The sequence below is a fragment of the Pleurodeles waltl genome, chromosome 4_2, assembly GCF_031143425.1.
Source record: "Pleurodeles waltl isolate 20211129_DDA chromosome 4_2, aPleWal1.hap1.20221129, whole genome shotgun sequence".
Taxonomy (NCBI): Eukaryota; Metazoa; Chordata; class Amphibia; order Caudata; family Salamandridae; genus Pleurodeles; species Pleurodeles waltl.
Genome location: NC_090443.1, coordinates 822540866 through 822564547, shown reverse-complemented (window position 1 = coordinate 822564547; position 23682 = coordinate 822540866). Strand labels below are relative to the sequence as shown.

Genomic DNA, 23682 nt, shown 5'->3' with positions numbered 1-23682 from the left:
ACTTCTTTATATAATCTAACCATTTGTACAAATGCGTTATCGGCATAAGTTTCCTCACTCTCGCCCCATGATGCTTGCCCTTGCGCCCCACCTGTTCCGTAAGGCTTCTGTCCCTTCCCTCTGATGTATTCACAAGCCCTTGTTCACTTTTATTTATATAATTGTCCTCATCTAGAAATGGTATGTATATATCATTTGCATATACTATTATTATTATTATTATTACTCCTGGAACTGGGGTACATATGGCAGTCAATACTGCAGGCCACTTCCTTTCTTCTTTCTTTCTTCCAGGCATTCTTCTTCTTGATGAAACGTTATCATGGTCTGTAGCTGTTTTCGGGTCGTTACTCGGAATCTCAAATACAGTCCTTTGTGCTGCTGTTTCCTTTCCTCTTGTTCCATCGGTGGTACCTCACAGTATGATGTCAGAGGTTAACTAGCACTTGAAGCCAACAGAGGTACGTTGTAGATGTATGTAAATAGGACCTGCTTGCACCCTGTGTCTCCTGAAGTGTGCAGCACGAGCAGTCCTATGAAGAGTCACCGCAGGACCCGCTTGCATCTCCTTAGTCCCGTAGGAGGTGCAGCACGAGCAGTCCTGTCAGTGTTGGCTTGTGTGGCGGGTCGATCGGAGATTGTACCTCTGCGGTGGTTGTGAAGCTTTCATGGGCACCGCAGGTGGCTGTTGTCGGTCTGTTGGTCTGGCGGCCTTCTTGGTGTGTGAGCTGTGGGTCCAGGATGTCAGTCCCTCACACTTGACCGCTGTAGCTGTTGTCAATAGGATTTGCTAAGGTCCCTTCCACCTGGGTTGTAAACAGTGGCGCCTGGTGTGGGCCTCGACCCACACCCAATCCCCAGGTTGCAGTCCCTGATCTGGTGGTGGTTCTTCTTCTGGCAAGGCTTGTAGTACCTGCCGGTGGAGATAACATAATGTCTCAGTTATTTTTCTGCAGTATTGTAACAATAGATCATCTGTCACCGCCAATGGCGCAACAGACTTGTGTCCTGGTTTGTGCATGGGGCGCCCAAATACCACCTCATGGGGGCTTAATTTTGTTACCCTGTTGGTGGTGCTTCTCATAGCAAACAACGGTAGCGGTAGAGCATCAACCCAAGATAGTTCAGTCGCCGCACATATTTTCCCTATTTTACTCTTTAGTACCTCGTTCTTTCTTTCAACAGCTCCTTCTGTCAGTGGGTGGTACGCACAGTGCAACTTCTGTGTTATTCCTAACATCTTTACAAAGGTCCTGAATCATATGTGAAATGAATCCTGGTCCATTGTCAGAGCTAAAAAGGGTCGGTACCCCAAGGCGTGGGATTTAGCTCTTTCAGAAGGCATTTAGCAACTGTTTGTGCATCACGGTTCTTGGTGGCATACGCTTTTGTCCATTTGCTGAACATGCAGACTATTACTAGGACATATATGAATTTATGCGTGAGGGGCATTTCAATGAAATCCACTAAAGGTCCGTGTGGTGGTGGGAAGTGGCCTGGAGCAGTGGGTGTACCCTTGCCTGTGTTATGTTGTGCACAAATAGTGCACTTCTTACACAAATTTTCTGCAAATTGCCGAACCTTGGTGTTGAACTAACATTGGGAAAACAAACGGATCATCCCATCGCACCCTACCTGCGAGAGGCCATGAAAAAGGCGGGCCATGGAGGGGAGCAATGAGGATGGCAAACTTATCTTACCATTTGGTGCTACCCAAATTCCCTCTTTATTCTTTCTGCAGCCGCCCCTCCTCCATTCTTCTAATTCTTTGTCCCCAGCCTGCTGTTGAACACTTTTGGGATCAAAGTATGCACTTTCTTCCTTAGTCAATCAGCCAGGCATGACCTGTACCATTTCATAGTCACACCCACTTAGGGCTATCCTTCTTGCTTCCCTGTCAACAGGTGCATTTCCCATGGAAATGTAATCCCTAGCTGAGGTGTGAGCTGTACATTTTACAATTGCAATCTGTAGGAGGCTGGCCTGGCTTGTAGTGGGTACCAAAGGTACTTACACCTTGTGCCAGGTCCAGTTATCCCTTATTAGTAGAATAGAGGTGTTCTAGCAGCTAGGCTGATAGAAGGTAGCTATGGCAAAGCAGCTTAGGCTGAACTAGGAGACATGCAAAGCTCCTACTATACCACTTATATCATATGCACAATATCATAAGAAAACACAATACACAGAGTTACTAAAAATGAAGGTACTTTATTTTTATGACAATATGCCAAAAGTATCTCAGTGAGTACCCTCAGTATGAGGATAAGATATATACACAAGATATATGTACACAAACCGAAATTAGGTAAGTAATAGCAAGAAAAGTAATGCAAACAGTGTAGAATTACAATAGATTGCAATAGGAGCACATAGGTATAGGGGCAACACAAACCATATACTCCAAAAGTGGAATGATCAAATCAAATCATTAACATTTATAAAGCGCGCTACTCACCCGTGCGGGTCTCAAGGCGCTAGGGGAAAAGGGGGGGGTTATCGCTGTTCGAACAGCCAGGTCTTTAGGAGTCTCCGGAAAGCGGAGTGGTCCTGGGTGGTCCTGAGGCTGGTGGGGAGGGAGTTCCAGGTCTTGGCCGCCAGGAAGGAGAAAGATCTCCCACCCGCCGTGGAGCGGCGGATGCGAGGGACCGCAGCGAGTGCGAGGCCAGAGGAGCAGAGGAGGCGGGTGGGGACGTAGAAGCTGAGGCGTCTGTTGAGGTATTCCGGTCCCTTGTCGTAGAGGGCTTTGTGGACCCCAGACCATGTGAGCTTGTAGAGGGTCGCTGGACTGTAAGAAAACAGTGAAGGTTACCAAAATACCCCACCCCAAGACCCTGAAAAGTAGGAGTAAAGTGCACCTACTACCCCAGAGAGCACAATAGTCGTGATAGGGGGATTCTGCAGGAAGAACAAACACCAGCAGTGCACTGACAACGGATTTCCAGACCTGAGGACCTGCAAGGCAAGGGGACCAAGTCGTATGGTCGCGACAGTGTCCAGGGGAGGCAGGAGCCCAGGAAACCCCGGATGAAGGTGCAAGGAAGCTGCCTCCGGATGGAAGAAGCTTGGAGTTCTGCAAGAAAGAAGAGGACTAGGGACTTCTCCTTTGGAAGACAGATGTCCCACGTCACGCTGAAGCTTGAAGAGGTGTTCCCACGCAGAAATACCGCAAACAAGCCTTGCTAGCTGCAAGGGTCGCAGTAGAGGTTTCTGGGTGCTGCTGAGGACCAGGAAGGACCAGGATGTTGCCTTTTGGAGGAGGAGACAGAGGGGGTGCTCAGCAACTCAGAGAGCCCTCACAGAAGCAGGCAGCACCTGCAGAAGTACCCCAACAGGCACTTGGAAGAAGAGTGAACCGGAGTCCGCGCGAAGTTACGAAAGGGGGGGTCCCACGACATTGGAGGACAACCCAGAAGGTTGTGCACTGCAGGACGGAGTGCTGGGGACCCAGGCTAGGCTGCGCACGACGGAAATCCTGGAAGAGTGCACAGGAGCCAGGGCAGCTGCAAATCACGCGGTACACAGCTTTGCAGTCTAGCGTGGGGAGGCAAGGACTTACCTCCACCACACTTGGACTGAAGAGTCACTGGACTGTGGAAGTCACTTGGGCAGAGTTGCTGAGTTCCAGGGACCATGCTCGTCAGGATGAGAGGGGACCCAGAGGACCAGTGATGCAGTCATTTGGTCCCTGCGTTAGCAGGGGGAAGATTCCGTCGACCCACAGGAGATTTCTTCAGAGCTTCTGGTGCAGGGTGAAGGCAGGCTACCCCCAGAGGAAGCACCACCTGGAAACAGTTGATAAAGCCGGCAGGATTAGGCGTTACAATGTTGCTGGTAGTCGTCTTGCTACTTTGTTGCGGTTTTGCAGGCGTCCTGGAGCAGTCAGCGGTCGATCCTTTGGTAGAAGGTGAAGAGGGAGATGCAGAGGAACTCTGTTGAGCTCTTGCATTCTTTATCTGAAGAATTCCCCAAAGCAGAGACCCTAAATAGCCAGAAAAGTAGGTTTGGCTACCAAGTTAGGAGGATTGGCTACCAAGAGAGGTAAGAGCCTATCAGAAGGAGCCTCTGACATCACCTGCTGGCACTGGCCACTCAGAGCAGTCCAGTGTGCCCCCAACACCTCTGTTTCCAAGATGGCAGAGGTCTGGGACACACTGGAGGAGCTCTGGGCACCTCCCCTGGGAGGTACTGGTCAGGGGAGTGGTCACTCCCCTTTCCTTTGTCCAGTTTCGTGCCAGAGCAGGGCTGGGGGATCCCTTAACCGGTGTAGACTGGCTTATGCAGAGATGGGCACCATCTGTGCCCATCAAAGCATTTCCAGAGGCTGGGGGAGGCTACTCCTCCCCAGCCCTTCACACCTATTTCCAAAGGGAGAGGGTGTAACACCCTCTCTCAGAGGAAATCCTTTGTTCTGCCTTCCTGGGCCAGGGCTGCCTGGACCCCAGGAGGGCAGAAACCTGTCTGAGGGGTTGGCAGCAGCAGCAGCTGCAGTGGAGACCCCGGAAAGGCAGTTTGGCAGTACCCGGGTTCTGTGCTAGAGACCCGGGGGATCATGGAATTGTCCCCCCAATACCAGAACGGTATTGGGTGACAATTCCATGATCTTAGACATGTTACATGGCCATGTTCGGAGTTACCATTGTGACGCTAGACATAGGTAGTGACCTATGTATAGTGCACATGTGTAATGGTGTCCCCGCACTCACAAAGTCCGGGGAATAATGTGCCCTCACACTAAGTAACTTTGCACCCAACCTTCACCAGGTGAAGGTTAGACATATAGGTGACTTATAAGTTACTTATGTGCAGTGGTAAATGGCTGTGAAATAACGTGGATGTTATTTCACTCAGGCTGCAGTGGCAGGCCTGTGTAAGAATTGTCTGAGCTCCCTATGGGTGGCAAAAGAAATGCTGCAGCCCATAGGGATCTCCTGGAACCCCAATACCCTGGGTACCTCAGTACCATATACAAGGGAATTATATGGGTGTACCAGTATGCCAATGTGAATTGGTAAATTTAGTCACTAGCCTGCAGTGACAAATTTAGAAAGCAGAGAGAGCATAAACACTGACGTTCTGGTTAGCAGACCCTCGGTGATACAGTTAGGAACCACACAGGGAACACATATAGGCCACAAACGTATGAGCACTGGGGTCCTGGCTAGCAGGATCCCAGTGACACATAACAAACACACTGGCAGCATAGGGTTTTCACTATGAGCACTGGGCCCTTGCTAGCAGGATCCCAGTGAGACAGTGAAAACACCCTGACATATACTCACAAACAGGCCAAAAGTGGGGGTAACAAGGCTAGAAAGAGGCTACCTTCCTACACAATCCTCTTGAGCAGGAGTAGAGATTGCAACAAATCAGCAATCAATGATGCATGTTGCATGTGTTGGCCAGCCGAGGTGAAGAATCCCCTCATCACCCACAACTGGCCAAAGTCCTGTGTGACCCCGAAAGCATATTGGCTGTCTGTGTAGATGTTTGCCAACCTTCCCTCTGCCAACTTGCATGCTCTTGTAAGTGCTATTAATTCTGCTTCCTGGGCACTTTTTATCGTGGGTAACCTTCCTCCTTCCAATAATCTTTTGGCCGTCCCCACAGCATAAGCGGCCTGCAGCATCCCAGTGTGGTCCCTAGTGCATGACCCACTGACAAACAGATCACCCTCTGCATCTGGGAACGGGGTGTCTCTGATGTCTGGTCTAACCTTTGTGTGCCTATCAATTGTTACAATGCAGTCGTGAAAGGAGTTGTCTATGGAAGGTTCATCATGATCATGCTCCGCAGGCAGAAGGCAAGAGGGGTTCAATGTGGTACACCTCTTAATCATTATATGTGGTGCCAGCAATGTTAGCTCATATCGTGAGGGCGAGCATTTGTTAGGTGTTGAGTCTTGGTGGTAGTTAACAATGTATCGACTGCATGCGTGACATGCAACACCAGTGTGTGAGCCAGTACAGTATTCTCTGATTGCTCTACTGCTAGAGCAGCTGCTGCTACCGCTCACAGGCATGGCAGAAGGCGCACTGCCACTGGGTCTAAGGTGGCTGAATAATAAGCCACCGGGCGGTAGAAGGAACCATGCTTCTGTGCCAGTACCCCCAAAGAGAAGCCTCCCTTCTCATGACAAAATAGGTGGAATTCCTTGGTGAAATGTGGGAGGCCAAGTGCTGGTGCTGCGCACAGTTCCCTTTTTAACTTTTGGAAAGCCTCTTCCAAATCCTCGGCCATTGTACCTTGTCTGGCACATCCTTGTGTATGAGGTTTTGGAGTGTGCGTGCAATCGGGGAGAAATTTGGTATTCAGTGTTTGCAGTAATCTGCACCCCGAGAAAAGTCCTTACTTCCCTCTGCGTTTGTGCCCTTGGGTATTGTGTTATGGTTGCTATCCTGTCTGGCAGCAATCTCCTTGATCCTAGAGACAGCTCATGTCCCAAGTATTGCACTTTTGATTGATAGAACTGTAATTTCTTGGGGGAACCTTATGGCCCTTCCTTGCCAGGTGACATAATAGGGCCACTGTATCTTGAACACATGTCGTCCGTAATGGTGAGGCTAATAATAAATCTTCATCAATGTATTGCACCAACGTAGACCCTCCCGGTAAGTGCAATAGTGCCAAATCTGTTCATAACGTGTTGGAAAATATTGGGGGGCTTTCACAAAACCCTTGAGGTAGCCTTTCCCATGTGAGTCTTTTCTGTCTAAAAGTAAACAATCCTGGGATTCCCTATGGAGAGGCACGGAAAAGAAGGCATTGCTGAGGTCTAGGACAGTGAAATGGGTGGCTGTGCTTGGAATGTTGGATAGGATAGTGGCTGGATTTGGAACCACTGGGAATGATGGTATGACAGCCTTATTGAGTTCTCGCAAGTCATGTACAAAGCGGTACACCGGGGCCCCATCAGGCCCCTTGGCGGCCTTCTTCACTGGGAGAATTGGAGTATTGCAGGGGCTACTTTGTATCTCCTGCAATATCCCTTTCCTCAGAAGGTCCTCTATTACCGGGGCTATGCACTCCTCCCCCTCTTTGGCTATTTTGTATTGAGGTACTTGTGACAATGATTCTCCGGGCGCAGTGTCACTCGCACTGGAGGGTAATCCAATATCCTCCTCACATCATTTGGTCCCCGTGCCCAAACCTCGCTAGGGATCGAGTCTTGTAGCTCTCGTGGGAGGCCCTGCACTTGCACTCTTTCTTGGTGATCACATCCATAAATGCGTGTAACATTATCCTGTTCTTCTTACTTTCTAGAAATATCCCTTCAGGTGAGCAACTGATGGTACACTGTAACTTACATAGGAGGTCCCTTCCCAGAAAACTGAATAGGCAGTGTCTACCAAAGATGAACTGATGCTTTATAATGATTGGGCCTCTTTTAAATTTCAGTGGTTGTGTTAAATATTCATTCAAAGGTTGTCCTGTCATTCCTACAGCTGTTTTCTGTGTTCCTGATAGCGGTGCGTCTGGTATGTTGGATGCTTTCAGCATTGACCTTGTTGCTCCTATGTCCACTAAGAATGGTACTGTTTTGCTCAACACTGTCCCATCTACATATGGGCCCTCTTGATCCACTGATATTACCGTGCCCATGAAGTATGTGTCTGGAGGAGGCGGGTATGGGAACCCATTCTCCTCCCTGTTCCATTGTCCACCCCCGTCAGAGGTGGCAGTGGGAGTTGAGGTGTCTGTGGCCTGTCTTGGTGTGTGTTATTTGCAGGGGTATCAAATATATTATCAAGGTAAGGAGGGGGTGGTGTCCCGTTTTGTTGTCTCAGCTGACTCCTACCTCTCTGCCCCCTTCCTAAGAGGGGGCATTCTGCTTTGCAGTGTCCCTGTGGGTTGCAGTGGAAACATGCAGAGCCCGGAGTGGGTTGAGAGGATGCTCAATCACTTTGCCCCCAGCCCCGTCCTCTACCTTTCCCCCTGCCCTGGCTATTGCTGTATAACCGCTCCTGTGCAACCATTAACTTGATCTTGTCTCTTTTTGTCTTTTATTCATCTGCTTTCTGCAGATGTGTTTGATAATCCGCACAGTACCTGGCTGCTGCTAATTCCTTGCCTATGGGTTCCTGTTGCCAGCATACAAAAGATGTTTGTAAGTGCGTCTGAATGGGCTGTTGTAAGCCATATACAAATGTAGTGACAAACGCTGGCATCGCCTCCCCTAGTGGATTTTTCATCCCACTGCTTTGCTGGTATACCTGAATGAGACATTCATAGTAGCTGTTTATGCTTTCATTTTAATCCTGCTTTGTATGTATTATTTTTGACCAATCTACCTTTTCTTCTGGCACCTTTCCCTTTTTGTATTCCAGTACCTTTTTCCTTGCCTTGCCTACTTCTTCTCCTGGTACTCCCCCTTTTCCACTCTGTGGCTCCTGTGTTGGCCACCACACCACTTTCTTGCAATCCTCCCATAGGTCTCATGGTACTATTATATTTAACAATGTATCCAGGTCTTTCCAAAGTAACCCTCCCATTGCCACTATCCTATTTAATTATGTGTACCACTTGTAGGGTTCCTCCCTTAAGTTGGGGAAATCTTTGGTAAATGGAAATAAGTCACTTCCATTCCAAGGTATATGGACATAGGACAGTGTGGGATCCCATGCCCTTGTAGATAACATTAGTACTTCTCTTAGGTGTAACATTTTACTGTCTCTGTATCTGTTGCTGTTTTTAGGTCCTTGAGATCATGTGCCGTGTTGATGCCCTCTGTCAACTCTTTCCACTTTTGTAACTTTAATACTGCATAGTTCAATTTCTCTGCCAGTTTAGCATTGTCCCAGCATTGTAACTCTGTATCTATAAAGATTAAATGGGAGGGGTCCCAGCTGTACTCCTGTGGTAGGGAGCCTGTGCTCTTGGTGTACTGTATATATTTATGATGTACTTTAGTAGCCTGAGCCATTAGTTCTGCATGTACTAAAGTCATTTAGTCTCTGTACGCCCTGATATGATCTCTTTCTATCTCTGCAAATGTAATCTTTCATCATTGAGATCAGTTAGTATTGCATGACATTTTGCGCTGCCTGATTTGAGAAACTTTTTCTTCTGTAACCCAGGAGAACCGCACAGTGAATTCCCCTTTGACTGGTTATTTGATATGCTGTTCCTCCTGCCCCCTGATGCTACTGAAACTTGTTGTAAAAAGTCTGTCAGGAGGTGAATGTTATGTTGTGTATGGTGTGCATAGCTGCATATGTCCCATATGACCTTCTTCATTTCCTCTATTCCGATGTCATTATCCCCAGAGGCATCTTGGAGCCTCTGCCTCCAATTTGTTTTTAAAAGGGATTGTTGTTTGCCTCCCTTTGTCTCACTTTCTTTTAATAATTGTTCACTAATCTTGCTCAGTTTTCTTGCAGCATGGGCTTCTTCCTTTTTTATTTCCTGCAGCAACAGATGGTCTGTCACAGCCTCGAGTTCTGTCTTTTGTACATCCTCTTTTACCAGGCGCTGTGCCAAGGCACAGGCTGCCACCATCTGAGCTGAAGACAGCTGAGGAGGTTGTGTCCCTGCCGCTGAGTACTCAAGCTGTTCTTTTTTAGCAGAACCTTCTTTCTTGTTGCTATTCCATAGCCTCCCCATCAGTATGTCTTCCATGAGTGGGTCTTCCCTCTCCTCCTCTTTCATCCCCTGTACATCTTGTTCCTGCGATTGTGCACTTACCACCAGTAGAGATGGGAATCTCACCACTACTTCAAGCGTTTTGTATCTCCATCCCTCCAAATTTTCTTTCCCTTTTTTCTCAGAATTAAACCCTTTTTTCAATTCCAACAACTCTTTATGCGCTTTCTCTCTCACATCACTAGACGCACGCAATTCACGCAATACGGCATCCCACCCCCAGAAGGCATCCCACTCTAAGCTTCTTATCTTTCTCCCTTTGAGAATCAGCATCTGTCGCAAGTATGACAACTTATTCATGTCATATGTGTCAGTCTTAGGAAATTGCAAGTCCGGTCTCCTGGCCATCAACTTTTGCCATTTGTCAAGTAACAATAATGTCTGAAGCCATTGTTTAACAGCTACGTGATGCGCTGGGGAATGTTTAGGGGGCTGGGCTTTTGGGTATACAAATGTTCCTTACTAAAAGGGTTCTCCATGACTTATTCACAACTGTCCCTTATGATGCTACACAAACAATTCAGTTATACTTGACGTGGGAAACAAAAGGATGTTGACAGGCTGTCCTTGATACTCATTCCCAGCAAAACATGAGGGAGTAGACAATGGATATCTTATGCAATCAGATAGTCACCTGCCAACAGCATTTGTTATTAGTGAAGCAGACTGCATTAATCATGCGCCATCCTTTCTAAAACAACATTTTTGTGGGACACTCGACACGAGAATAGCAGATGCACCTGAGGAGAACTTGTTGCCAACTTCTGTGTCTCCATCATTTTGTCTTTCTCTCTCTCTCGACTGCCTTTGTTGCTGTTTCTTTGGGCTGTCCTGGGCTTGCCTATGCAGCTGCTCTTGGATTTTAGGTTGTTGTGATGACATAGGCGACGCCTCTCGTGTTGTATTAGAATGTCATCCCACATGCATGGTGGTTTGCTGAAATATTTTAACCTTTTCCTTGCTCCCTTTGGTTGGTTACTTACTCCAGTAACCTCACCAGATTTGTTTTGTGTACTGTGATGCTGGCTCTTACCTTTCCACCTGAAGTGTCTCATTAAAGTAAATTAAAGAGAAATATATTTGAATGCACAAAAATGATTCTGCAAAATTTCTGACACTGAAGACAGCAGGAAATGTATTCTTTTGGGGCTTACCATTTCAAACAAAATGCTTTGAGCTTGTGTGGAGTTCACATCCCATTGACTTGGAGTGGTAGGTAGAACTGGTTAACCATTATCAAGAAAGGGCGTGTGTGAGGACGCCCTATGAGGGATGGTTGCAGTTGAGAGCTAGAGGGAATGAAAGAAAAAGAGAGTAACTAAACATCAGACAAGGCATGTACATTTGAGGGTAAATGATTATGTTAAAACTTTTTGCAGAATTTTTAAAGTGTGTGATTACAGTTATACCTGAAAAGTGTAAAATCAATTCTGCTTTTACTTTTGAAGGTTTCATAATTGTATGCAGTATATCAATATTAAGCTTGAAGTGGCACACTTTGACAAAAAAATTAATTCATTATATTTAAGAAAGAAAAAACAAAACAATGTGTTGTAGTTGTAAGGAAAGTGGTTGGTAGGAAGAGGAATAGATTAAGAGCTAGGTTGAAGAGTCGATGAACCTAAAGGGAGACCAAATGAGCCAAAAATTGATTTTCAGATAGATAACTTCTTTAAACCTTAGATGGTGCTATATTATGTATCACAAGCGTATGGAAATCCAAAAAACGAATCAGTCCAGGCGAAAATGTGAATCCAATAGTCAATTAAAAGGTATTTGTATTCTAGCCTGGTAAATATGACTTTTTATATACTTTGCAAATTCTGGAAAGCATGGCTATTCATTAAATGTTCTGTTAAACAGTGTAGTTATTTTCTGTTACTAAATTACATAATGAACTCTCTTTGTAATTCTACTTCTTTTTTTTGTAGTTCTGTAAATCGTTTATCACAACCAACGAAAATTGTCTGAAGAGTGCAATAGAATATCTGTCAACTAACAACAAATCAAAGCAACAGCAGTTCGGAAGTCACATGGAAAGGTCCCCTGAACGTACATCATCACCAGCTGCTAAACAGTCTCCAAGAACCCCAACAAGAAATAATATTGACTTTGCATCTAAAAAAGGTATGTATATTTCTAGCCAGAATGACCATTTGATGAGGCGAGAGGAACTCCAGGTAACTGAAGCTTCAAACTGCGCTTTTCTTTATAGCTATACATGTCTGAGAGTGAGACGATTCAATACAGCCTCCCTCAGGGTGGTAGACTGACCATTTTGAAGGAGGTTGTCTGCAGTGTGACTTGGGCTGCTTTCACACTTTTGGTGAGGAGATGCTGCTGCTGCGACTCCAAGGACTGTGCTCACTGGAGCATGCAAGAGCTGAGCTCTTGATACTGGTGAAGGAGGATAACTATCTGCGTCAGCTTCCGGACCTTAGTTGATTATAACTGGTTTGTTGACAGTCATTGTATAGGTGAGGAGTTGGAGCCTGATGGACTCAGACAGCGGCAGAGTCAATCAGCCTGTAACATTTGATCCAGTGGACAGCTCCAGCGGAAAAGAGCCTTCAAGGCTGAGCTGTGTGAATCCAAAACAGATACAAGATCTCTGACACCTGTTAAGGAAGAACTTGCTAGCCTCCCTTGATTAATCTGACCCCTAATCTGACATTTTCCTCTCCTGTGGGAGGGAGCTGTTTCTCTCTGGCTTGAGGAAAGTTTTCTTCTGATGGATACAACTACCTGTGGATTCCTCACCTAAAGAAGTTTCTTAGCTCTGCACGTCGACGATGACGTCACAATTGCCCGACTCCCACGCGACGCCGTATGACGTAATTCAGGCAATAAGATGCCCTCGTCGACGTGCAGACGTCAGTTCCCTTTTTTTCCGTGCCTTCGAGTAACGTTTTTTTCTTCGAGGCTACCAGGGAGCTACTGTTTCACTTCGTGTGTAACAATGTCGCAGCCAAGAAAGTCTGGTTTTAAACCCTGTAGGGAGTGCGGAGGTCGAATGTCGGTCACAGACCCACACGAAAATTGTTTGTGGTATCTCAGTTCTGACCATGAAGTCGAGGCGTGTGGTTCATGTCAGCGCATGAATCCGAAGGCCCTTAAAGAGCGGGAGGCCAAGTTGTTCCTGGCAAGTTCCAAGAAGAAGGAGAAGCATCATCGCTGTGAGTCTTCTTCTAAGTCCTCGAGATCTCACCAGCGTCATCGAGACTCCCGGTGCCGGCATGGATTGCGGCGCCAGTCAAGTAAGGACTGCTCCCGCTCGAGGTCGCCATCGGCTCGGCATCGACCGACTTTGGAGGTCAGTCCACCTCTGACGACTCCTGCTTCCCCGACGTCTCCACTGTCTGTCTTTGAGGTTGATCCGCATCAGGAGCCAAGGGCCTCTCCAGCGCAGATGGAGATGCCTGAGCCGACACCGGCTTCACCTCATGCACCCGATTCACAAGGTTATCTGGCGTTCCTGGCGCCGGGCACGGACCGGGCTGCATTCCTCAATGCAATGTTCAACATCTTCGCCACCATGGCGCCGGGAGGTGTGCATGCGGGGCCTTTAGGTCCATTGGCCTTCGACATGGGTGTTCCGTCTTCATATAGACCGACGCCCTTCATGCCTTTTCTTCCTTCGGGAAGTGCTGGATCGGCGCCTGTACCAATGGCGTCGCCTAGAAGACCAGTGACGCCGACGACGTCCACCACCCCGGCGCCGATGAGTTTGCCACAGCTTCAATCAACCTTGAAGAAGCCTATGGCGCCGGTGGATCTGGCGTCGGATGACTCCGATGGTCGACGCTGTCCGAGGTCTTCGGCGTCGGCTGATGCCTTATCGATGCCGGCTGACGCCTTATCGACGCCGGGGATTGGATCCAGGCTCCGCTCCAGAAGGTTCGCTCTGAGGAGCAGGAGTATGAGAAGCAGCTCTTGGAGGAGGGAGAGATTGTGGAGCCACTAGGGGACCTGCAAGGCTTGGACACGGCGAGTGGTTTAGACACTCCCCCGGAGTGAGACTTGGATTCTCCGGGGGAGTACACTGAGGAGGCTGCCTCTTTTCATGCGGTGGTCCGGAAGGCAGCGGACATTTTGGATCTTCCTCTTCCAGCTGCGGATGTCAAGACCAACATTCTCACTGAGGTTTTGCATCCATCTTCAGCTGTGGCAGAGCCGCTTCTTCCGTTTAATGAGGCGCTTATGGATCCTATTATAGTGGTGTGGAAGAAGCCTGTGACTTCGACTGCCGTGAATAGGTCGGTGCCAAGAAGGTATTGAGTGGCTCCAGGTGAACCAGCGTTCTTACCCAGACATCTGATTCCGGAGAGTTTGGTTGTGCAGGCTTCATGTTCCTCTCGCTCAGCTCCGGGATCTTTTCCAGGCGTTCCCGCGGGCAGGGAGTCTAAGAGAATGGACCAGTCGGCTAAGAAGGCGTTCTCTTCGTGTAGCATGGCCCTCAAATCTACGAATGCTACTTGCATTCTAGGGCAGTATATTTATGCTCTTATGGACGAGGCCAAGGGGCACTCTGGATTGCCTCAAGAAGTGACTAACCTTTTGGCAGACGCTCAGGCGGCGGAGACCCAGGTTATTCAATCTGGGCTAGACACCTCAGACTCTGTGGCCAGGGCTATGGGCACGTCCATAGCGACAAGACGACATGCCTAGCTACGGTCTTCAGGATTTTCTCCTGATGTACAAACAACCCTGCTCGACCTGCCCTTTGATGGGGACAAACTATTTGGAGCAAAAGCTGACTCTGCCTTGGAGCGGTTCAAGGAGAGTAGGGCCACGGCAAGATCTTTGGGACTGCAAGCAGCCACCTCCTCTTCCTTAAGATCTTTTAGGAGGTTTAGGGGGTTTGGGCGTGGCTCTTCCTTTTGAGGGAGGCTCCAGGCAGTAGGACAGCAATCTTCAGGAGCTCACCCTCATAGATCTTTTAGGGGCAGGGGTAGAGTTCGTACTAGAGGGGCAGCCCAGCAGCACTCTGCCTCTTCCTCTTCCTCCGGAGGGGTGCAGCAAGGAAAGCAGCCTTAGTCCTCCATCACTCCCTTTACACGCATCTCCTGTAGGGGGGAGACTATCTCAATTTCTTCACATGTGGGAGTCCATTACATCGGACTCCTGGGTCACCGACATTGTGGGGAAAGGTTATACTCTTCCCTTTCGGGAGTTTCCCCCTCCCATCCATCCCCGCCCATCCTTCTGTTCGGAAGACCATCTTCTTTTACTAACACAGGAAGTGCTAATCCTTTTGTCGAAAGGCGCAGTGGAGTTAGTTTCAGAGCAGGAGAGGGGTCAGGGCTGCTATTCAAGATACTTCCTGATCCCCAAAAAGGATGGTCGGTTGAGGCCAATCCTGGACCTAAGGATTTTGAATTGGTTCCTCAAGCAGGAAAAGTTCAAGATGCTGACCCTGTCACAGGTTCTTTTGGCATTGAACGAACGAGATTGGATGGTGTCTGTCGACTTGCAGGATGCTTACTTCCATATCCCGATCCTCAAGTCGCACAGGAAGTATCTCCGGTTTGTGGTAGGGTCGCAACACTATCAGTTTGCAGTCCTTCCGTTTGGTCTTACTTCGGCACCTCAAGTCTTCACAAAGGTTGATGGCGGTGGTTGCTGCAGAGCTCAGAAGAAGGGGGATAGCAGTATTTCCTTATCTGGACGATTGGTTGATCAAAGCCAAGTCTCCGGAGCTCCTGCAGCGTCACCTGCAGTCGACAATTCAGTTGTTGTTCGATCTGGGCTTTTTGATGAACGTGCCCAAATCTCACCTAGAGCCCTCTCAGCGCCTCCTGTTCATAGAGGCAGTACTGGACACAACATTGAATCTGGCCTTTCCTCAGCCGCAGCGGATTCAGGACATTCAGTCGCTGCAGGGGTGTGGAATTTATTAAAATATCTACTTGTCCAGGGGACAGGTTGCTTCTCATATCTACTTGTCCTGTAAAAAGATCTACTTGTCCCTTTGGTGCCATGTAGTGTGGCTACAAATTATGGCAGCAATCTCATTATGTAAGAGCTCTGATAATAGCGTCTCTGATTATGCCAGGGCTACTACCTTAGTATGGCTTGAATACTTGCAGTTTCAATCCCTACTGTAGCAATTTCCTTATTTTTCCACCTTTCTGCAGATCTGCATACTGGGGCTGGAGGAAGCAGTAAGCAATAGTTCCAGGGCTGGAATGCCTTTGAGTCTGCAAACCTACTAACCTGTATGTTTTAAAGATTTTCACCAGCTTCTCTCTAATATTTTCCCATAATAAGAAAGGTTGGACATTTACTCCTGACAATGGCAGAATTAGAACTTCTTCCAGGGTTGGGAAGAAAGTGGCTGGAGGGAAAATGAACTTGCAAATGGCTCAATAGATTTTCACATGAGCAAATCTACACATCGTATTTACCCATGCTAAAATACAGTTCACAAATATTTTATAGGGTTACGACATATACCATGGGTGCACTTTTGTGACTTTCTTTAAGAATTTGGGGCCACATGTCAGTAGGTTCAGATTTGCGACCCGCAAATTGCGAGTCAGAGAGACTCGCAATTGCGAGTCGCAAATCCGAATGTAGGATGGTGTCCCTGACACCATCTGTGATTCGCAAGGGCTTCGCAAATGCCCACCTCATGAATAATCATGAGGTGGGTTGCAATTTGCGACCCCCTTGCGAATGGCGGCCCTCACAGGGATGGTGGCCTGCTGGAGACAGCAGACCACCATGTCTGTGACTGCTTTTTAATAAAGCTGTTTTTTTGTTTTTTTTTGTAATGCAGTCCGTATTCCTTAAAGGAAAACGAGATGCATTACAAAAACGAAAAATGAAACGTTTTCGTTTCATTTTTTCAGAGCAGGCAGTGTTCCGCAGGACCAATGCCTGCTCTGAATTTTTTTTTACAGTGACATTCACAATGGGGAAGGGGTCCTATGGGGACCCCTTCCCTTTAGCGAAAGTGTTAGCACCCATTTGAAATGGGTGCAAACTGCGATTGGTTTGCGCCCGCGGTCACAAAACAATCCTACATTGCACTGCGAGTCACAATTAGGAAGGGAACACCCCTTCCTAATTGCGAGTCGCAAACCTGTTTTGCGATTCGGTAACCAGGTTACCGAATCGCAAAACTGGGTTTGTGCATCGCAATGTGCTTTTTGCACGCCACAAACAGCGAAAGTCGCTGTTTGCGACATGCAAAAAGCTACCTACATGTGGGTGTTGGTCCCTAATTAGGTCTGGTGTTAACAAAACATTTTTTTTTTATTGATCTTCTATTTCTCTCTCTTTCGGCTGGCTTTACTGTGAGCGATCGCATTCTGCTCTTCCACAAGGAGCATATTGGCACACAAAGTAGTTTTGTTCAGTGTCAGGAACTACAGTGGCAATCAGTGACGTAACGAAACTGGAGGGTGCCCCTTTGCAAAGAACATGGAGGAGCCCCCTCTCCAGACTCACTCAGGCCAGGTGCTGTGCTGAAGGGGCCCCCAGGAGGGCGGCTGCGGGGCCTTTGTTATGCCAATGGTGGCAACGTGTGTTTTTAGAGTTCAAAAATGTTATTTTTTTTTTTGCCAGTGTTTGTTACAGTGTTGAGGGCCTGATAGCTCCCACAACAATAAAGTGTTACAAAAGCCATGTCAAAACAGGCATGCATTGATGAAACTAAAAGACTTATAAAAATATGTCAGATCAGTTGGCTTTGTCAGTGTTTGTTTATTTTCATGCTTCCCATAATCGTGTTGAAAATCGTTACACTGATTTTCCATTAGAAATATTTTTGGGAAATACTAGCATGCACCAACATATTTTACTAAATGACACTTCATTTGCATCTAATCAGAAAGCATTCTGGGAGCATTATACATAGCCTCATAGCCTAAACTTTTCAAACATGTGTACACGTTTTTTTTTTTTAACTGGAACCAACGTCAGTAGTGAAGTGTGACCTTAAAAAATGTATTTACAGCACTCACCCTAATAATGAAGGATTTCAAATAATGAACCATAAATACAAGTTCGAACAGCATTATCTTTTGGAAACACATTACCTCAACTGCAGAGAGTTCCACTCTCTGTAAACAGGCAGCCAAAGGGTTTGTGCTGCAGAGGGTTGGGCCTACTTGTCCCAAGGACAAAGTAAACATAAAAACTTGTAGCCCTTGACCCCAAACAAGATGTCCCGGGCGTCGGGTGATAGGAATTCCACATCCCTGCGCTGGTTCCAATGTTCCAGAATGGAGCGGTCGTTCCAGTCCTCAAGGTCCTTCGTCTGCTCAGTCTGTTCGCTTCTTGCATTCTGCTGGTCACTCATGCACGCTGGCACATGAGGGCTCTTCAGTGGTGCGTCCGCAGGCAGTGGTTTCAACACAAAGGAGATCTTGAGGAATCGATAAGGATCTCCAGAGACGCTACAGCGGATCTTCGATGGTGGGCTGCAGTCGGCAACCTTTCTCAAGGAAGCCGTTCTCCCTGCCACCTCCAGTGGCCACAGTGATAACGGATGCTTCCACCCTTGGGTGGGGAGCTCATCTGGGGGACCTGGAGGTCAAAGGTCGTTGGTCTCCAGTGGAACAGAGGTTTCACATCAATCTGTTGGTATTGCGGGCGATACGTCTGGCTCTCAAGGCCTTCCTCCCTTCCCTTCGTGGTCAGTCGGTTGAAGTCCTGACAGACAACACTACCGCGATGTGGTATATAAACAAGCAGGGAGGAGTGGGGTCGCACCTTCTCTGCAGAGAAGCTCTACGGCTCTGGTCCTGGGTTCAGGACCATCGGATTTGCTTGGTAGCAAACCATTTGGCCGGAGTTCTGAACGTGCGTGCGGACGATCTCAGTCGGCGCATCTCAACCGATCACGAGTGGCGTCTTCATCCAGATCTAGTCCTTTACATCTTTCAGAGGTGGGGGTATCCACAGATAGATCTGTTTGCCACTCGGGAGAGCGCGCACTGCCCGTCCTTCTGCAGCCTCCAGTATCCGATGCAAGGAGCTTTGGGGGACGCGTTTCAGATGTCCTGGAAGGGTCAGTTGTTTTACGCGTTTCCCCCCATACCTTTAATTCCTCGGGTTCTGAGGAAGATCCGCCAAGACCGGGCCCAAGTCATCTTAATAGCTCCAGATTGGCCAAGAAGGGTTTGGTATTCAGACCTCCTCCAACTCTCTCTGGGCCCTCCGCACCGTCTCCCTTACAGGGCAGACCTCCTCTCGCAGTCACAGAGGCAGGTTCTACACCCCCACCTCCAGAGCCTTCACCTTCATGCCTGGAGATTGAACCGGGCAATCTGAGTTCCTTTTCTCTCCCGCCTGAGGTGGTGGAGGTTATATTATCGGCCAGGCGACACTCCACCAAATCCATCTATGCAAGCAGGTGGGCTTAATTTGTGAATTGGTGTGGAGAGAATCAAATTGATCCCTTGAGGGCCCACTTATCTGATATACTGTTGTTTGTATTATCCTTGGCACAGAGGGGTTGTGCAGTTGCCACTGTTAAGGGTTATTTATCCGCGCTGTTGGCTTTTCTGTGCCTTCCAGACCAACCCTCCTTGTTTAAGTCGCCTATTGTTTTGAGGTTCATTAAGGGTCTCACTAATAAGTTTCCGCCCACTCCATTCGTTATGCCACAGTGGGATCTTAACTTAGTATTGACCTTTCTTATGGGTTGACCGTTTGAACCAATGCATTCTTGTCCATTGAGACTTTTAGTTTTAAAAACTGTTTTTCTGGTTGCCATAACATCTGCTAGAAGGGTGAGTGAGCTCCAGGCTCTTAGTGTAGAACCCCCATATACTTCCTTTTACAGGGACAAAGTGGTGTTAAGGACCAAGGGGGCTTTCCTACCGAAGGTTGTTACACCCCTTCATTTAGGACAGTCCATCACTTTTTCTTCCTTCTATCCTCCACCTCATCCATCCAAGGAGGAAGAGAGGCTTCACCGACTTGATCCAAGAAGAGCGTTGAGCTTCTTCGCTGACAGGACGAGGGAGTTCAGACAAGACGATCAGCTCTTCGTCGGTTACATACGGAAGAGGAGAGGCAAAGCTGTCCACAAGGGAACGCTTTCCAGGTGGGTCGTTCTTTGCATCAAATTATGTTATTCTTAAGCAAAGAAGGAACCTCCTGTGAGGCTACGTGCCCATTCCACCAGGGCTAAGGCGGCTTCATCTGCCTTAGCTAGAGGTGTTCCTGTGGTTGACACCTGCAAGGCGGCAACTTGGGCATCCCTCCACACTTTTGCCAAGCATTATTGTTTGGACTCTGAAGTTAGGAGGGATGGCCATTTTGTACGCTCAGTGCTGCAGGATTTCTTGGTTTGACTATTCAGGCACCCACTACCGGGGGCGGTACTGCTTTAGGACTCTATTCTTTAGGTGAGGAATCCATAGGTAGTTGTATCCATCAGAAGAACAAGTTACTTACCTTCGGTAATGCCTTTTATGGTGGATACACTAGCTACCTGTGGATTCCTCACGGTCCCACCCGCCTCCCCGTTGCCTGTCTGGTCTTACCACTAATTCCTTGGGTGAGTACCCATTTGTTGTACATATGTATATACTGATGCAATGATTTATATATGTGTATATAGTTGTTCCTGTATATATTTAAAAAAAAAAAAAGAGAGAGAACATGTGTATATATGTATATATTTATGCATATATTTCGTATTGTTTATTTCTTTTGGTTATGGTTCAGATTAGTGGAAATAAATGTTGGTATATAAGTTTGATTGATGTGTTCATATCACATCTGTACTGTCAATGTTCTCCTGTTCACCTCAAAGGCACGTGAAAAATGGTGATAACTGACGCCTGGACGTCGACGAGGACCTCTTATTGCCTAGATTACGTCATACGGCGTCGCGTGGGAGTCGGGCAATTGTGACGTCATCATCGACGTGCAGAGCTAGAAGAAAATTTAGGTTGAATGCTGGCGTGTGGGGGAAAATTCTTTAGGTGAGGAATCCACAGGTTGCTAGTGTATCCACCAGAAAAGGTGTTACCAAAGGTAAGTAACTTATTCTTCAAGGCCTTTTTTTTCTTTGGATTCTTTGTAGTTTAATGTTAAGTCTGAATGACTCGTTGATTTCGATACTGATCTGGTTTGACCCTGATGACGAGATAATTTGAAATAATTTGCAGTTTTCTTTAGTTTGACTACAGTCACTGCATGGCCCCTCTTGTCCTCTTCTTTATTCTCAAAGCAAATAACTGATTGCTCCCCTTGAACTATGTCTCTTTGCTGTACATGTCTCCTTTTATTGGCTAGTGCCTTTCATGTTTGTGCTGTTCTAAATGTATTTTAGTGTAATGCCTTACTGATGGCAACCTGTATTCCACCAGCCTTTCCATGGCGGTTTCCCCCGCTAGGGAAAGGCTGGTGGAATGGGTGCCCTGGGAGCCCCTGCACTACTCATGCACTTGGCATGGGTAGTGCAGGGGCCCCGTGCACAGCCCCGTCGTGCATATCACTGCCCGATTTCCAGGCAGTAATACGCGCAACGGATGCTGCTGCACCCGCAATGTCCAGGCCCAACATTCTGCTGGGCCGGCTGGCGGAAACACTGTTTCCGCCAGCCGGCCCTGCAGAATGTGCTTTATTGGGCCGGCGGGGTTCTCAACAGGCTCGCGGTCTGCGTTTAGACCGCCAGCCTGAACTCGGCAGGAAATCCCGCTGAGTTCATAATGAGGGCCTTAGTCTATTTCATCAAACAAACAAGTTTTTTTGTACAGCAGAAATGCTAAGCTCATATTTGATGGTACACTCATATGCACGAATGAAGAAAAAGGCGACTCTGTAAACTAAAATATTTGCTTAGGATCACACAATTTGAGACCCATTTACGGGTCAAGTACGTTAGAGTTGGGTCAAATAGATTATTCATGTTACTCAACCTGCAGGTCTAGTAAATGTTTTAGCATTTTTCGAGGCCTGGGAGCCCTTCCAAAGAAGCGTAAGATCCATGCCCATAGTCAACTATATATGGGATGAGGGCCTCAAGGTGATGAGGAATCCTGCCAGAATCTTACTCTGCCTAGAGAAAAAATTCAAAATGCCAGAGGACCCCCCAGCGTGTCTGATGGGTCATCCCAAGCCAGACTCCGTAATTACTCAGGTGACCCAACGCAGATTCAAGAACACTTCTGCTAAAATCTCTGCATTCCCTGACAAAGAAGGGAGGAGACTTAATAACGTCAGAAAAAAAATCTTCAGTGTCTTCTTTTACGGTCAGGGTGGGAAATACCTTGGCTATGATAGGCAAGTTTGACAAGCACTAAGGGACTGACATCGCTCCTTACTTGGACCAGTTGCCAGAAGATGCCTAGGCAGAAACATAGAAAATACTGCAGGGGGGGGAGAGCCTCAACAGAGGTTATTGAGTGTGCGATGGACATCACTACTACTGTCTTTCGACAATTGGCAGGAGCCGCTGTTCGTAGAAGGCAGGGTTGGCTTCATGCAACTTCATTCAGGCCTGAGGTACAAAACAAGATTTTTGATCTTTCTTTCGATTGGGGAAGCCCTCTTTGGTAAGCATGTTGACGATGCCCTGCAGGCTATCAAGACAGACACGGCCAAAACTTTCGGAACCCTTCTGAGTGCCAGAGGGCTTAGGTTTCCATCCCACAGAGGTTTCCAGCAGTCCAGGTACCCAGCTTACTCCTCCTCTTACTAGTCCTTTCGCCCTCAATATCTGCAGAGACAGCCTCTGCAGGCCGCCTATAGCAGACCCCCACAAAAAAGTAGAGCAGGACAGCAGGGAAAGGACACAGGCCGTAGACAATTACTTTATACGGACGCCGGCTGCCAATCTTTCCTCCATTCCAAAAATACAAGGAAGGATTTCCCATTATTATCACTGATTGCAAGACATCACTCTGGATCACTGGGTGCTGAACGCTATCCAGTTTGGCCATACCCTGGAGTTCCTGCAAATTCCACCAGCAAAACCTCCTCTTCTACACACTCAAAAGCACCTGCACCTCCTCAAAAAGGAAGTTTTGACAATGCTGAGGAAGGGAGCAATAGAAAAAGTTCCTGTTTCAGACAAAAAGAAAGGCTTCTACTCTTGTCACTTTCTCGTCCAAAAAAGTTGCGTCCAATCTTGGACCTCAGGGAGCTGAACAAATATCTCAAGAGGCAGTCATTCCATATGGTTACTCTACCCGATATTCTCTCGCTTCTAAATCCAGGAGATTATATGTCCACTGTCGATCTACAGGACGCATACGTTCACATCCTGATCCATCCGTCCCACAGAAAGTTCCTCCGATTTACGGTAGACGGAAATCACTTCCAATTCAAAGTTCTCCCATTCAGCCTGAAATCAGCCCCCAGGATTTTCACCAAATGTTTAGCTCCGGTCACAGCATTCGTGAGAAACCAAAAGCATCAGATGTTCCCATATTTGGAGGACTGGCTGATCAGAGCCTTGTCTAAGGCACAGACGCAGAGGTCTCTATTCAGAGAATTCTGTCTCATTATCAACAACAAAAAGCCAACCTTTTAGTCCTCAAAAGTATTACCTTTCTGGGTGCAGTCCTAGACACATCACTCAACAAACCTCTGATACAATAGGTGGTTTTGCGGGGAAAATTGGTGCTCACAACCGTGCAAAACTTCTATGCTCTTTTATACAATCCTTGTTATGTTATTTGCAAGGCAGTGCTCTTACAGGGAACACACCTCAAACCCTGTGCATTAACAATCAATGACTGTGAAGAACAATATTATAAAACAAGGCACACGTCTTGTGTTAGTCCACAATCGTGGTGTGATCTTCGTTGTTTATTCCTTCAGCTCCAACTCCAGCCAACATGTGTTTCATCTGGGATGTAACCCAATGACTTCATCAGGGCTGTGATATGGAGTCCTGATATATATTTAGTTTAGAAGATCTCCTTATCATTATTTTTCATCTCACCCAGATCACTTGTTCATGCTATTAGCGACCACTACTGTCCATATAACCCACTCCTTTGAATCTCATTTCCCTTCGAGTTTGGGTAATTGTTCCAGTAATGCTTCTGTCTGTATCAAACGCCGCGAGTA

General features: G+C 47.3%; 1 protein-coding gene across 1 annotated transcript in view; it reads left to right on the top strand.

Moving 5' to 3' along the window:
• Positions 1-23682, top strand: part of EFCAB7 (EF-hand calcium binding domain 7) — a 333043-nt gene that overhangs the window by 106890 nt on the left and 202471 nt on the right. The window contains exon 5 of the mRNA XM_069232519.1: positions 11571-11766. Coding sequence (XP_069088620.1) covers positions 11571-11766 — 196 coding nt within the window. The remainder of the gene's footprint in view (positions 1-11570; positions 11767-23682) is intronic.